The sequence below is a fragment of the Labeo rohita genome, chromosome 20 (genome assembly GCF_022985175.1).
Source record: "Labeo rohita strain BAU-BD-2019 chromosome 20, IGBB_LRoh.1.0, whole genome shotgun sequence".
NCBI lineage: Eukaryota > Metazoa > Chordata > Actinopteri > Cypriniformes > Cyprinidae > Labeo > Labeo rohita.
Genome location: NC_066888.1, coordinates 7,952,366 through 7,969,977, shown reverse-complemented (window position 1 = coordinate 7,969,977; position 17,612 = coordinate 7,952,366). Strand labels below are relative to the sequence as shown.

General features: G+C 39.8%; 1 protein-coding gene across 1 annotated transcript in view; it reads right to left on the bottom strand.

Annotated features, from left to right (window-relative positions):
• Positions 1 to 11,929, bottom strand: part of LOC127183086 (leucine-rich repeat-containing protein 52-like) — a 51,679-nt gene extending 39,750 nt beyond the window's left edge. Inside the window, exon 1 of the mRNA XM_051138907.1 lies at positions 10,871 to 11,929. Coding sequence (XP_050994864.1) covers positions 10,871 to 11,519 — 649 coding nt within the window. The 5' untranslated portion in view covers positions 11,520 to 11,929. The remainder of the gene's footprint in view (positions 1 to 10,870) is intronic.
• Positions 11,930 to 17,612: the final 5,683 nt, after the last annotated feature.

Here is a 17,612-nt window from a genome sequence, read left to right as displayed (position 1 = left end):
AAGCTGAAAACATCCCAGTTCTTGCATGGCCAGCATACTCACCAGACATGTCACCCATTGAGCATGTTTGGGATGCTCTGGATCCCAAAAGATCAATTGTGAGACATAACGATTCAATTGTGAGATATGAAATTACATTATAAGATATAAAGCCACTTTTGAGAAACAAAGTTGTAAATCACAGTTATAAGATGTAATACTACAATTACACAAAATAAAGCAGCAACTGTGAGTTATAAAGACAAGTTTATAATGTGACGCTGAACAATATAAATGAGAAATAAAGTCACATTGTGAAATATAAAAAGTCAGTCACACTTTATTTTAAGGTCCAGTTCTCGCTGTTAACAAACCAACTATGGCTGTTGCCTCAGTAAACTCCTAATTTGCTGCTTATTAATAGTAAGGTAGTTTTTAAGTTCATGTATTGGGTAGAATTAAGGAAGAAGAATATGGTCATGCAGAATAGGTGATTTATTAGTACAAATAAACAGCCAATCTGTTAATAATAGGCATGCAAATAAGTAACTAGTTAATAGTGAGAACTGTTCCCTATACTAGAGTGTTACCAAAAAGTCATATTAGATACCATACTCAGAATATTATAATTATAAAAAATAGCTGCAATTGCTAAGTAACAGATTACAAGAACCAAAGTTGCAATTTCATGATATGAAGTCAATTGTGAGTTATAAAGCTGAAATTATGAGATATGAAATTACACTGGGAGATATTAAATCAGAATTATCAGAATATCAGCTGTATACAAAGTGACTAACATTTGGTTTTCAACCACTTATTGAGATCCCTATATCTCTGGAACTGAACAATGTAGGGCCTTACAACACTTTGGAAAAATAATATTTATGGCACTCAAACAGGTTATGTTCAATGCAGCTGTTTTGACAGAAGAAAATGAGCATCTCTAGTTTCAACATTATTTGTTCTTCAGACATTCCTCTTAAAGAAGAAGAAGAAGAAGAAGAAGAAGAAGTATCATATTTTTGCAAACTGACCCACATTTAGCTTTTGACCACTAGAAATGTGTACATTTAGATCTCATATCTCTGGAACCGAATCTCATAGGGCATTAAAAATAAAGATGCCAAAAGGCAAGTTTGTTAAGACCCAATATCTAAAGGGGCATTAAGAAATCTTTAATACTTCTTGAGTTACAGGCATGCAAACTTATAGAAAAAACTTGAAAAGTGCTGTTTCCCCATTTTTGATTGGTTGCCATTGGCACATACTGCAACAAAGGTGGCTAAAGTCATCAGATTATACTAAGAGAGCTATCAATCTCTGTGTAAAAATAACATTATGATGCTGCCATCTTTCTGAAGTCATTTTTACCCCCTTGTAAATTGGCTCTGAATCTCAGGTGAAAATTGCCATTTTGACCCCCCCTCTACAAAATAGTGGATTACTCAGTAAATATTAATCCATGACATTTAATATTTTGCCTTTCATCACTATACACGTCTATCTTTCGTCAGAAAAAATATTAGCCAAATCAAAAAATAGAGCATGGAAAGTTTTTGAAATTAGTTTGATTTGGCATGGAATGACCAACTGCTAGAAAAGTCGCAAATTACAGGAACAAAGTTTTAAATGCAAGATGTAAAGTCAGTTGTGAACTAAAAAAGCTGGAATTATGAGCTATGAAATTACACAGCAAGATATTAAGTCAGAGAAAAATAGTTCCATTTGTAAGATATAAAAAACACAATTACACAAAAGTATGATAACATTGTGAATTATAAAGTCAGTTATCAGAAACAAAGTTGCAGTAATGTCACACTAAACAGTAATGTGACACTAAGAGTAAGTCACACTGCTTTAAAGTTACACTGACATTTAAAAAGTCACAGATTACAAGAAAGAAATTTGCAACTGCAAGACACAAAGTCAGTTGTGCAAAATGAAACTGCAGCTGTGAGATATAAAGTTGCAGATACCTTTTTATTCTTTTACTCAGAGTTGGAAATGGGTTTCCATAGTGACATGAACAGCAGCAGTCCACAAGAGCAAAACCAGCACTGCTAAAACATCTACTGTACTATAATGCATAAATATAAGCAATATATATGTTCTTATCTTATTTTCCATTTAATAAGCCTAATTTTGAGTGACAATTAATAGAGAAATGTACTTTTTGGCTCCAGAAGATGTACTTATAGTGACTAACTGGGTTGTGGTAATTAACCAAACATCAGCCTATTACAAACCACCACCAACAAGCAAATAGCAAAGGATAGTATGTTCACGTTTCAACTGTACATACGTCAACACATGTAAGAAATGCATTCATTTACATTCATAAAATAATTTCAAGGGGAGGTTAAGACAGCACAAGCTGAGAGCGATGATTTGTGTGTGTGTATGAAACCAAAGAAACTGCTTTACTTCACATAAACGTTTCTCAGCACACATGAACTGCAGGAGAGATCTTTGAAGATCAATAATACCCAAAGCTAAAGGAGGATGGTGATGGATCAGGATTTCATCCCACATTTATAGCTCAGGCTGACGTCAATTTTGCAATATTGGTTTCACCCCTTTCTCTTCTTAAGGAGCCCTGCGCTGAGAATTGTAATTAGCATACTGCACTGGACTAAGACATTGATTTAAATAGAAGCTTTTTGAAGGCCTGTTTGTGAATATTTCAGGGTGTGAGAGAGAGAAAGAGGGAGGCAGAAAACGCGAAATGACTCACAGATGCTAAAGTGGTGTGAATCACATAGAGTGGTCACTCAATCTGCACCAAACACACACTTAATAGACTCCATACACACTGACACACACAAAAGAGTATTATTATATACTTTAGCATTCTTTTCTACATTTTTAGTCAGCATAGGAGGGTGCATTAAAAGGGTGGTTCACTATAAATAAAAGCTGTGCATTTTCTTTTAGAATTCCTCTATTTGTGCACAGAATATAGAAAATCATACAGGTTTCGAACAACTACTTACATTTATGTTGTCGTAAAATAATAGAATTAGGGCCGGGTGATAATTCAATATAATTATCACAATATTATTTTCGCTAAAACGATATGAAGAGTTCGATAAATGTTCGATAGAATTTGAATTTGAATCATGCCACACGGACCGTTTATCCGCTCGGACCAAAGTTCAAACTGCCACTCACTAGAAGATGCATTTACTCCGTCACACGAGCACTAAACAACGCTGTGAGATCCAGTGTGAAACACTTGAATTCAGCGATGAACACAAATGATTCTGTGATTCAAACTAGTTTAAAGCTGTGTGCAACGAAACAGTCAGAGGCTTTTCAATCTACACATTGCCATCACTTACCATGGATTTACTGTAGTAACACTCACTGCACCATGGTATTGTGGCAGCAATGTGGGATATTCACACTGATTTTTATTACAGGAGTAATGGTATATAATTATAGTATGTATGTATTTGTGATTGAGCTATAGCATGTGTGCATTTATACTGAATGTTTTTAGACTACCGTTTTTCATACAAATAGGCTACTTACAAAACAATGTAGTTATATTTTTACCATGTTATTGAGGTACCATTATGTGTGGTTTTAAGTGCGTTTATCATGATTTAAAGTGTATGCTTGCTACTATGGGAGACCAATGCTTAAATAAAAAAAAAAAAAACTGGGTCAGAATAAATTTAATATAAAACTGAAGTTACTACAATTTTTACAGATGTTACTGATTGATAATGAACAAAAATTTACCTCTGCATCCTCAAGCTACTATCAAATGTGCATTTCTAAGAGACAAAAAAAGTGATTATTATTATTATTATTATTATCATCATCATTATTATCAGACAACCCAAACCTGTTTCTTGATTTGAAACAATGTAACTCATTAGAACATGCAGAAATTAATTGTTCTATTTAGATATTTATTTTGTTAATTATGGTCTGGTTCCTACAACTTTCACTTTGGAGCAAAAATCTGACTTTAAACTTAAAAGAAATAAAGATTTGACATTTATCGTGATAATTATCGATACTGACTGATATGAAAAAAAAATATTGTGATAATTTTTAGCCCATATCACCCAGCCCTAACTAGAATGAATGTGAACTGGAGCTTAATATCATAAAAATGGTTCACACAACTTCTATGCTATATTTCGAGTGTTATAAGATCACAGAATGGCTTTATGAGAAACACATTGAACTTTAAAGGAGAAGTCCACTTCCAGAACAACAATTCACAAATAATTTACTCACCCCCTTATCATCCAACATGTTCATGTCTTTGTGTCTTCAGTCGTAAAGAAATTATGTTTTTTGAGGAAAACATTTCATATAATGGGCTTCATTGGTGCCCTGATTTTGAACTTCCAAAATGTAGTTTAAATGCAGCTTCAAAGGGCTCTAAACGATCCCAGCCGAGGAAGAAGGATCTTATCTAGCAAAATGATCTGTCATTGTTTTCGAAGAATAAAAATTTGTATACTTTTTAAACACAAAAGTTCATGTAGGACTAGCTCTGGGATGCGCGTCCACGACGCTACGAATCTCGTCTAAGTTCATTGTCTGTGTACTCCGGCTCAAAAAGGTAGAGTATGGTGAAAAACTCCATCTCATTTTCTCTTACAACTTCAGAATCGTCCGACATCATTGTACCCTCTTGTTTGTAAACAGCGTTTGACTTACTTGTACTTTATGAGACTGTGGGTGTTTACTTTGTAAACACTGGGTCTGTAGTTCCGCGTGACCTTTCGAAGTGATTCAATAGTACGTAGTGTTGTGAACGCGCATCCCAGAGCCTGTGCTACACAACCTTTTATGCTTAAAAAGTATACAAGTATACAGTATACAGTATTTTTATTTTCCAAAAAAAAAAAAAAACGACAGATCATTTCACTAGATAAGACCCTTCTTTCTCAGCTGGGATCGTTTAGAGCCCTTTGAAGCTGCATTTAAACTACATTTTGGAAGTTCAAAATCGAGGCACCAATGAAGTCCATTATATGGAGAAAAATCCTGAAATGTTTTCCTCAAAAACCATAATTTCTTCATGACTGAAGACAGAAAGACATGAACATCTTGGATGACAAGGGGGTGAGTAAATTATTTGTAAATTGTTGTTCTGGAAGTGGACTTCTCCTTTAAAGTATAAGTTTGTCAATTTTCAACCAGCTTTGTATTGTTAGATATTGTCACATATCCATATCTACTTTTGTCAGCAAATGTCCACTGGATGAAATGGATGAAAAAATTAGTCATTTTGCACAATCCAGCTGACTTTTGACAGTTTCCACAGCTTTTGTTAAAACTATAGATCAAATTTATGCAATTTTGGGACTGACACAGATGATTAAACTGCTGCGACTGGATCACTGAGCAAGTTGAATTTAAGAACTGGAACAGTCTGATTCACTTAAAAAAAAAAAAAAAAACCTTGATTCATTCATAAATCAGACATCACTTCTCTCAAGTCGAGACGAATTACTTTAGAAGACTTGAAATATAGCACACAAGTCATATTCATCATTTTTATGGTGATATTGCATCTGATTAAAGCTTGAAAACTTCTGTTTCCTTCCTTCAGACTTTCTCTGTTCGTGTTCACAGTCATACAGGTTTGCAACAACATGTGGGTGAGTAATTGATGACAGAATTGTAATTTTTTTTTTACTGAACTATCACTTTAACACGCTCACGCACAAGTATTCTTGTCTGAAGCCGGTGATATTTGGTGATTAAGAGAGACGCACCAGTGCTCTTGTAAGCTGGTGCAGCCAGAGTGCTTGGACAGGATTATATAATGGGACAAGAATTCTCATATCCACTTTAAAAAAAGACATAATTAGCCATCTGCTCTCAGTGGACGCCGCAACACCAAAACGTCAGAGAGCCTAATCAGGAGAGAGACAATGAGCAGACAGACAGCGCGTCTTTGAATAGACCGAGAGAAATGAGGTTTTTGCATTCTTGGGGTTTTGCTCCCCGATAACGGAGAGGACGGAGCTTATGTTCAATCTCAATGTCTGGAAAAGCTCTCTATTGAGTTCTCAGACTACACTGACTTATTTCTGGAAAGATGGATTGGACAGATTGTGTGCATTGTTATTCTTTCTATAAATTCTATGCTCTATCTTTAACAGCTTCATTATGATGTAACAGCTGATAAAGCACCAAGAACAGAATTGCTCTGCAAAAAAAAAAAGAAGGCTTTGTTTAGACAACCCACAAAGTCTGATTTTTAGCACGCACAAATCAAATCCATTCAGGTCTAAATCGCAAAGACAAACAGAAGATCCAGTGTTTACAAATTCTGCGTGGAACTCTTTGCAGTTCTGAACCAAAGGTTTTCTAACAGGGGGCCGGGGCCCACTAGGGGGCCTCAGCAAGCTTCCAGGGGGGCACAATAAGTTTATTTCCATTTGTGTGAATATGCATACAGTTGCAGTCAAAAGTTTACATACATGTGCAAAATGGTATCATACAGTACTGACCCAAATAAGATACTTCACATAAAAGACATTTATACATAGTCATCAAGAGAAAATAATTATTGAATTTATAAAAAATGACCCTGTTCAAAAGTTTACATACGCTTGATTCTTAATACTGTGTTGTTACCTGAATGACCCACAGCTGTTTTTGTTTTGTTTAACTGAGTTGTTTATGAGACCCTTGTTTGTCCTGGACAGTTAAACTGCCTGCTGTTCTTCAGAAAAATCCTTCAGGTCCCAGAAATTCTTTGGCTTTTCAGAATTTTTGTGTATTTGAACCCTTTCCAACAATGACTGTATGATTTTGAGATCCATCTTTTCACACTGAGGACAACTGAGGGGCTCAAATGCAACTATTACAGAAGGTTCAAACGCTCACTGATGCTCCAGAAGAAAACCCAATGCATTAAGAGTCGGGGGGTGAAAACTTTTTGAACTTAAAGATAAGGGTACATTTAACTTATTTTGTCTTTTGGGAAATCTTCTGTAGATTATGAATGGCAGTACTAAATTATATATGATAAAAAATATATATATATGATATTTAGGCAAATAAAAAAAACGTACACATCTTCATTCTGTTCAAAAGTTTACACCCCCGCCTCTTAATGCATGGTTTTTCCTTCTGAAGCATCAGTGAGTGTTTGAATCTTCTGTAATAGTTTCATATGAGTCCCTCAGTTGTCCTCAGTGTAAAATGATGGATCTCAAAATCATACAGTCATTGTTGGAAAGGGTTCAAATACACAAAAATGCTGGAAAAACAAAGAATTTCTGGGGCCTGAAGAATTTTTCTGAAGAACAGCAGGTAGTTTAACTGTTCAGGACAAACAAGGGACTCATGAACAACTATCACTAAAAAAAAAAAAAAAAAAAAAAAAAAGCTGTGGATCATTCAGGTAACAACACAGTAATAAGAATCAAGCATATGTAAACTTTTGAACAGGGTCATTTTTATAAATTCATCTATTATTTTCTCTTGTTGACTATATGTAAAGCATTTTATGTGAAATATCTTATTCAGGTCAGTACTAAATAAAAAAAATAACATACATTTTGTATGACCCCTCTTATTTTGGTAAAAGTAATTCACATTTTGCAGATGTATGCATACTTTTGACTTCAACTGTATGTGCATTTAGTTTCACACACCTTCAAGCCATCCTTGATGACTTGTCGGCTTTATATTAAAGGGGTCATCGATGCCCATTTTCCACAAGTTGATATGATTCTTTAGGGTCTTAATGAAAAGTCTATAATATACTTTGGTTAAAAATTCTCAGTGGTTGTGTAAAACACACTTTTTACCTTGTCAAAATCAGCTCTGGAAAAATCATCTCATTCTGGTCAAGGTTGCTCTGTGGAGTGACGAGCCTGTTTTCTTTAGCTGCATTTAGCCGCGTTTACATTATTAGGATTATTATTAGGAAAGGTGATCGCAAAGATTCATAAAAAAACCCTTATACTCACTTATGCTGTAAGTGAAGCTGGATCATGAATGATTCACGTGAACATAGACGGATATATGTAGATCGGGAGGCGCATTCCCTTCACAAACAGACGAAATCCTCTGCATCTTCAGCGGCTCAGATGTTGTGAGTAAACGACGACCACTATGTTTATTATTACATCCAGCAACACAACACCTCAGTCGCTCAATTGTTGTCTAACTTACATCCCTGCTCCAGCATCAAATCATGGAGGTTGGACTGTTACAACTGATCTCAGGTAAGATGCTCATGTCAGTCAACTATCTTGGGAGCGGCCTCTGTGGGTGTGACGCCACACTGACAGGCATCTGAGAATGGCTCGATTTGAAAAAGGGGATATTATTTTTACAGATTAATTAAAAACCACTGCATGGATTTTTATCATTACAGGGTAGATTTGTACATACACTGCCAACACACATTAATGTTCAAACAGCATGTAAAAGTCAACTTAGCATCCGATGACCCCTGGCTCTGGCTCTTCCAAGATTTACAATGGTGGTGAATGGGTGTTGAGTCTTTGAAGTCTAATAAAGTGCTTCCAACTATTATAAAAAGTACTCCGCACAGCTTTGTTAATAAAGACCTTCTGAAGTGAATCGATGTGTTTGTGTAAGAAAAATATCCATAATATCCATATCCATAAATATCATAATATCCATATCCAAACTTTATAAACTGTAATCTCTAATTTCTAATGTCGTACACGCCAAATAGAAGAAAGTTTTCCTTACAGCAAAGGAAATCCAGACTCCTCTTGAATGAATAGAGAATGAGTGAACATGTTAATAGTTTTGGACACTGAAACTCTGTTATTGGCAATCAGCCATATAATGATACATTTTGTCACATTCAAAATGCCAGTGTGAACAGTGAGCCCTAAACATCCCAAAAGTTTTGGGATCAAATAACTTAAACCACATTCATAGAGTAAACGCTAATCTGCCCTAATGCATTTTGGACAACACCGAAGCTCTTTTTACTCCCTGTCAATCAATCATTCCACTAAAGCACGGTTTTAAACTGGAAGGCAGAAAATAACCATCCCCAAAAAATTGGATAAGCCTACGTACGCACATGCATGATTCACACAGCGACATGGATCATGTGAAGCACACACATCTGAAGTTCAATTACAGCTGCTCGACTAAAAATAACGATGAGCATTCAGCTCAAAATGTCACATTTGTGCAGAGATTAACATTTAAGTATTTGCCCCAAGACTAAACTGGCTTTAGTTTAATATAGCCTAGCTGGTCTCCAAGCTTGGCCAAGCTGGTGTTCAGCTGGTTTCCTTTCCTAAAATGAGCAAATGATCAGCTAAGACATAGTATCACACTGACGTCTTGTTTTTTCTCACCAAACATATTGTTCTAGTCTTTTGTCGTGGTTTTGTAAACAAAGCCAGTTTGCCCTCTAAAACCGCAGTGTTTACAGGGTCTGCCTGTGCCCTGCCCTCTGTTTCACCGAGACGCAGTCTTCAGATCAAATTAACAGCCTGAATAACTCGATAACGCAAACTGTGGTGATAAGACTGATAAAGACCTTCTCACTCTTGAGGTCTAATGGTGGAGATAATTAGCTGGCCTTTCATTCCCTTCCTCTTTATCCTTCACTCTAAGGTCATTTGTTGAAATGAACTGAAATCACCTAAATCTACATATTATGTTTTTTTAAATAATGATTTTTCACTGACAGCTATTTAACAACTAGCTTTTATATTCAGCAGTGTAGCTTTAAGGAAAAGGAATAACCACTGGTAATGTATTCCGGTGATTAATTTAGGCTGGTTGTTGGTCAGACTTCATAAGTCGGGGCTGTAGATTAGTGCTCAACTAATTTGAATTGAATCTTAAATGATTACATTTTTATCATCCAACCTTGAAAATGTGGTTATCGCTTGTTAGTGGTGACACACAGTGCCCTTGATCGAAAAACGTAACTCCAAATTACCCCAGGGAGACTGTATAATATGTGTACGAGGACACTTTGTATAAAATCATCAGCTAAATGACTAATTAACAATTAGCACTTCCATTAAGCTCAATTACGATGCCTGGAGGAAAGGCAATAACATTTGTTAATGCAAAAGCAGTTAAAGACTTCTGAAAGAGATGATTATAACCTGCTCCAGTGCGCTTGTCTATGTAATATGTGTACTCTAAGCAACTTCGTATTATAAGTCACTGAATTATTAAACAATAAATTGCTTATTGGCAATTTCATTACATTGATCTATGATACACAGTAAAAACTTTGTTCATAGTTTTGTTGTTGGGCCCAGATTACGGAAAGGTTTATGGAGTTGCCATTAATTTTACAGCTCGGCTAGAAACCTATTTGCATTATTTGGCTTTTAATTAGGGGTGCTGATTTGATGTGTGGCGCTTTAATGTGATGTGTTATGTTTGTCCTTTGAATTTTTCATGATTTTTCAGCACTTTGAGCTATGAAGTAGTTGAAAAGTGCTTCATAAATAAATAAATGAATAAAAGAAAAAATGTTAATTAGCTTTATTTCATCTTACCACAGCAGAAAATATATTTTAAAAGACGTTGGCATTGCAAAATACTGTAAAAACACTTAGGCCTAAATTATTACCTACATAACGACAATAATAATAATAATAATAATGAACAATTGGGAATGTGCATTTTTTGTTTTTTATTTGCTGGAGTCATTTTGATCATATTTTAATCATTATGTCGACTTCCATTAAACCACATGTGCTTTTATTAGTAGACTTTACAGTAACAAACTGGTTTTAATAGCTCGAATTGGTTGGTATTACAGCATTATATGACTGTTTTAAAACGCTAAAGTTGTGGCAACCACAGCTGCCGTTTTTTTTACCCGTAAGTTGAACTTGGAAAGTTTTCAGAGCAGTTAAAGACGAGAAGCGCATCTCACCTTGGAACTTGAAGCCCTCTATCTGGATCCAGAGGCACAGGTCCTCCGTGTCGCAGTCGCATCTCCAGGGGTTCCCGCTGAGCCCCAGAGAGCGCAGCGCCGGCAGCGCGATCAGCGAGCTGATGTTGAGCGCCGTCAGGTTGTTGCGGCTCACGTCCAGCACCTGCAGCGCCGCGTTCTCCGCGAACGCGTCCGGGTGGATCTCGGACAGCCCCGGGTTATCCGTCATCCTCAACATCACCAGACTGGCCAGCGGGCCAAACGTCCGGTCCTCGATCTGCGTCAGGCTGTTGAAAGACAGATCCAGGTAGGCGAGCTTGCGCAGGTTGCCAAAAGTCGACTCGGAGATCTCCGTCAACGAGTTGTTGCTGCAGTCCAGGTACACCAGGTCCGACAGGTAGTTGAGCTGCAGCGCCGGCAGGTCGCCGATCCGGTTATTGGAGATGATCAGCTGCCGGGTGGCCAGCGGGAGGTCCACGGGGAAGTCGCTTAACTGTTGCCCGGCGCACTGGACCACCAGCTGGTCGTCGCACACGCAGCGGTCCGGGCAGCCGGCGGTCAGAGCCGGGGACGGCGCTACATCCATGACGAAGACGAAGAGGAACACCAGCCGCAGTGACTGCGCGCTCGGTTCGGGCAGAACACGCATGATCCCGCCGCCGGCTTCATCGACTGTGCGTGCGCTCGCGCATTCTTCATTGATCTGCGGGATCCGGTTCGGTCGTTACTGCTGGCCAGGAACGTTTCGGTGTTACGGAGCCGTTGCTGTTCTCGGAATCCTCTCGCAAGTCTCCTCAACAGCGAAGGTGACCGTGCGTGGCGCGTCTTTAGTCCGTTCTGTGGAGATCACCATGAGCTCATTCGTTGCAGTGTTGTGTTAGGGTCCTGGAAACAGTTTCTTGACCATTTTTCTTAGTTCAGGACGAAACACTTGAACTGACTTGGCTTACAAGTCCACAAGTTTGATTCCGCGTTGAAACGCAGTTAAGTTGCGCGACGCGGTTCTGAGGCGCACCATCGCGCTGTGTGTGCTGCTGCTGTACGGCGGCTTCACTCTGGTGTGTGTTGCGCTGCTTCTCTCTGCAGCTGTGAGTGAGTGAGTGAGTGAGTGAGTGAGTGTGAGGAAGAGAAAGAGAGGGAGGTTGTTGCACTCAGTCTGACACAACGTCTGTGTGTCCCGCTAATTTGCACAGTAGAAAAATACCCACGTATACGTCTTAAAAGCTTGCAACACAGGTGCACTGCGCTCAAAGAGCACACAGGTGGATGCACTTTTTTAAGGTTAAATAGTTTAGAACAGTTTATGGCCATTAAGTTATTAACACATTGTTTCTGAATGTTCTCTGAACGTTCAAACTGTCAAAATTCCTGGATATACAGAACACAGGAACATTCCATTTGATCATTTTGCAAACATTATGGAAATGTTACTTTTCAGTGTTCTCCGAACGTTCTAAAACAATGTTAGACGAACATACAGAATATTTTTTGTTCCATCTTTTTTTGTTCTAAACAAACAAACACACACTTATGGGCCATTCTACAGAACCGGTGCAAACTGCCGTCCCACAGCCAAAAACACATTTTCAAATCTTAGATGTTAACTATTATCTACTGAAACCCACAATAATATGTAAAATATCAGTAAGCTTAATATATATGTAAAATCATCATTTGGTGCTTGCAATTGGGAGGTGGCTGTCCTGAACCCTAACCCCTAAATTTCTTTTTTTTCTTTGTAAATTATGAAACTTTATGTACAAAATGTGTCCTGCATTTTCCTGTCACTACCGAAACACTGTATGTTTTAGTCCATTGGGGAAGACTGATTTCAGCTACACCCCTACATTTATGATCAGGAAATATTTGTCCCTCTCTCTCATAGCTATGGTGAGTAGATAGGCTGTATTATTTTGAGGTAAATGTGTTCAAAAGTATTAAGTAAAAGTAAAAAATTGTGTCTAAAAAGAATGTCACTACTGAACACCATTTTTATATTCTCCTATTGGAGCTAGGTTCAAAAATTGTCACTACCAAAATTGTCATGACCAAAACATTTGGTGAACAGTGACAAAAAGGAACACCTAATCCATTATTTGGGAGAAACAAGCAAATTTTTACCAAAGTTATGCACATTTTTAGTATTTTAGTATGTTTAATCATAAGATGTTATGATAGTGTTTGGTTAAGTGTATATCCAAACTAATGAATCCTTAACTTTGAAATCAGTATTATCAACTTCTTGCCTTTCACAAAGAAAAATTGGATTCGAAATAAATCTCATAAATCACATCTGAAATATTGTTACAATTGTCATTGATTTACCTCTGAAAACATTTTAATAAAATGAAAAAAAAAAAGATTTACAAAGAAGATGTAAGCAAACTCTTAATAGGTCAATATAACACATCTTATTAAATTATATATTACTGTGTTTCAGTAATGACAAATTTGGGGAGAGGAAAATACAATATGAGAATTAACTGCCCAATTACTAGAAACGTGTACACTGGATATCATACAATTTGCATACACGCAAAATTTGTGGAAAAAGACTCTGACGTTGAACCAATTCCTATGATGAAGATTAAAGTTAAACATTGAATGTCCTTCTCGCACTTGTGTAGCTATATCAGTGAATGGTCACTTTCTTTAAGCTCTAAAAAATAATGTAAAAGTATCATCCTTTTTTAAAAAAAGTTTGAGGATCATCATTCATTCGCATTGTGGACCTGCTCCGGCAGGGCATTTTTATTTCTCCTTGTAAAAATGAATGGTCGCCATATATCTTAGAAGAACACCAGCGAGAGTAAATAATGACTGAAATCTTATATTATTTTTTATATTTGGTGAACTTTCCTTTAAGCAGTATCACAGGAGCAAGAGCGCTGCATTTTGAAAAGTCTGCCGAATCTCTGCATCGAATCTACGGCCAAATTCGTAATGATAGTCAAATAAAAAAAACATATTGCTTTTATACAACAGTTCAATAAACAAGAAGTTCATATTAAGTAACTTACACAGTGTTGCAGTTAGCAAGCACATGTATGTAGTATATAGTATAAAATAGTGTGAACAGACAAAAGTCAAAAAACAGAAGAAGGGAGTCCAACTAGCCTACATGTTGTTACGAACACAAGCACTTACACAATTACAGTTTGTGTGTCTATGTTCTCCTCTCAGTACCTCAGGCACGTGTGTACAGTGATGTCAAAAGACCCCATCCGTGACGTAGCAGACACAGAGGAGGGACAGAGTGTACAGCCACGACTTTGACCGTCTTGACTGTCTCTGTCTGTGAGGCGAGACAGATGGAGAGAGAGTCTGTTGCATTCGAGCTGACGCAGGTGCAAGAGAAACATGATATGCACGTCTACAGCATGGAGCCTGTTCTATTATTGTTGTGGGGGAATCTTTGTGTCCTCCTGTCTCAACAAACAGGGCAAATCATTATCGAGAGAAGCTATTCTTCATTTGAAGATCTCAGTCTGTTTCTCCCGGGGCTTTGCACCAACAAGCCTACATGTGAAAATCATGATTCATTTGATTGTGTAACTTTTATTGTGGTGGAGTAACACTCGCCTTTAGCTGTTCAGGCCTCCCACAGGTAAATCGACTCACCAAGTAGAGCCGTTGTTGTGTATGACTGGGGCACGCTACTCCATACTGGTTGTGTGGGACTGGAAACAGTAATAACAAATGATTTGTACGGTGTGATATATGTGTCCAAAACTCTGCTCAAGGGTACAGACTGAATCAAATAATGTTGTTCCACAATAATAAACAAACATGTGCTGATGCTTTAATATGGGTGGATTGTATTTTAGTTCTACTCAGGGAGAAAAAGTAATGTGATTTTAAGGTTTCTACACCTGGCAAGTTATAAATCAGATTATTCAGTCTCAATTTTATATTCCACGACTGTAAAATTATTTTGCATAATTGTCATTTTATTTGTTATAATTGTAAATAATTGCAACTGTTATTCTCTTGTATCTTACAAATGGGACTTTATTTGTCATAATTGAGATTTTATTTGTTGTAACTGTGCTTTTAGATGTTGCTGTCACGAAACACACGAACAAACACACAGGAGGAGATGACTGGTAAGTGCAAATGATAACAATGTTTAATAGCGTAGAGAGAGTCAGAGAATGAACAAACAAGGTATGGCAGACTTTCCTGAATGAAGAGTGATACAGGTCCAAACAGTAAACATACGATGATCACAGGAGACATAAAACACGGTCCAACAGGAAGGAGAAAATCCAAACAGGGAGCAGAGCGGTCTGGTGTGAACTTGAGACCAGACAAACAATTACTGGAAGCGTGTCCATTTTATAGGGAGTGGCAAACGAGATCAGGTGTGTGTAATTAGAATTCAGGTGACGTGGACCGGTTGGGCGGAGCCTCCTGTGATGTGGCTTGTGCTGGTGGATGAGGTGAACGCCTGACACTACCCCCTCCTCCAGGGGCGGCTCCCGACGCCCTAACACGACGCCGAGGACGACCGCGACCACGAGGGGCAGGACGCTCTGGGTGGTTGCGATGGAAGTCTGTGAGTAGACTGGGATCCAATACGTCGTCCCGAGGCACCCAAGAGCGTTCTTCGGGACCATACCCCTCCCAGTCAATAAGGTATTCCAAACGGCCTCCTCGGCGTCGTGAATCCAGAATCTGGTTGACCGTGTAGACAGATGGTTGGTCCAGGATCTCTGGAGGAGGGGCTCCAGCCTCAGCTCCCGGGGTTTCTGTGGCAGACGGAAAGTGGGGTTTAAGGAGTGAAACGTGAAAAGTGGGGTGTATGCGGTACCTGGGAGGGAGCTGAAGCTGGAATGTGACATCATTAAGCTGCCTCAGGATCTTGAATGGACCTATGTAGCGGGGACTCAGCTTGCGGCACGGAAGCCGGAGACGGAGGTCGCGGGTTGAGAGCCAGACTGAGTCACCAGGTTGATATCGTGGTGCAGTCCTGCGTCTGGCATCAGCAAAACGTTTGTTCCTGCAAATGGCCCGCTGAAGGTGGTGGTGAGCTGAGTCCCACACTCTCTCGCTCTCCCGGAACCAGTAGTCAACAGCTGGAACATTGGAGGGTTCCTCCGTCCAGGGGAACAGCGGCGGCTGGTAACCGAGTACGCACTGAAATGGTGTTAATCCGGTGGAATCTTGACGTAGGGAGTTCTGTGCGTACTCGGCCCACGGGAGGAACCTGCTCCAGCTGTGTTGGTCCTCTTGACAGTATGCCCGGAGGTACCGTCCGAGCTCCTGGATCTTCCTCTCTGTCTGGCCATTGGTCTGCGGATGATATCCTGAGGAGAGATTCACAGAGACACCCAGTAATTTGAAAACGCCTTCCACACATGAGAAATAAATTGAGGACCCCGGTCCGACACGATCTCCTCTGGTATACCAAACTGACGAAACACCTGATTGAAAAGATGTTCCGCGGCCTCCATAGCCGTGGGTAGACCACTCAACGGGATGAGTTTGCACATCTTGGAGAACCGGTCTACGGCGACTAAGATGCAGGTGTGTCCATCTGACCTGGGTAGATCAGTGATAAAATCTACCCCCAGGTGGGACCAGGGCCTCTCCGGGATGGGAAGTGGGACCAAGAGACCTGCGGGGGACATGCGGAGGGAGTTAGACCTGGCGCAGACAGAGCAACTCTGGACGTACCTGATGGAGTCCCGGCGCATACTGGACCACCAGTAACGGGATTGTAGGAGCGAGAAGGTCCGTTTGCTGCCTGGGTGTCCAGAGCCCGGAGACTGATGAACTGTGCCCAGAAGGCGTTGGCGTAGGGAGCTGGGGACATAGATCTTGCCTTCTGGGCAGTCCGGCGGAGCGGGCTCCTGGAGGGTGGCATGTCGAATATCCTGATTAATATCCCAGATGATGGGGCTGACGAAGAGGTGAGAGGGAATGATCGGCTCCAAATCTGTGGAGGGTTCGGGGATGAAAGACGGGAGAGTGCGTCGGCGGGTATGTTCTTGGAGCCTGGTCTGTATGTGATCTGGAGATGAAAGCGTGTGAAGAACAGGGCCCAGCGTGCTTGACGGGGTTGAGTCGTTTAGCATCTCGGAGATATTGTAGATTCTTATGATCGGTAATAATCGTGACTGGATGTCTAGCCCCCTCCAGCCAGTGGCGCCACTCCTCCAGGGCCAACTTGATGGCAAGTAGTTCTCGGTTCCCTACGTCATAGTTTTGCTCCGCCGGAGACAGTTTATGAGAGTAGAAAGCACAGGGATGGAGGATGGCAGGATCACCGGCCGCCTGCGACAACACAGCACCAACCCCCGCTGTGGACGCGTCGACTTCCACCGTGAAAGGGAGTCCCGGATCAGGATGACGTAGGAGGGGTGCTGTGCTGAAGAGATGCTTCAGGTGCTGGAAAGCTTCGTGGGCAGCGGGGTTCCAGGTGAGGTGTTTCGGCTTACCCCGCAGGAGGGAGGTCAGAGGAGCGGTGATGGAGCTGTAACCTTGTATGAAACGGCGGTAGAAATTGGCAAAACCTAGAAATCTCTGGAGTTCCTTGACATTACTGGGAGGTGGCCAATTCAGAATGGCATCAATCTTCTTCTGGTCCATGTGCACGCCCTCGGCACTGATGTTATAACCTAGGAAATACACAGAAGATTGATGAAACTCACACTTTTCCAGTTTGAGGTACAGCTGATATTGGCGGAGTTTATGGGAGGCCTGCTGGACGTGCTGGCGATGTTCGGCCATGTTCCGG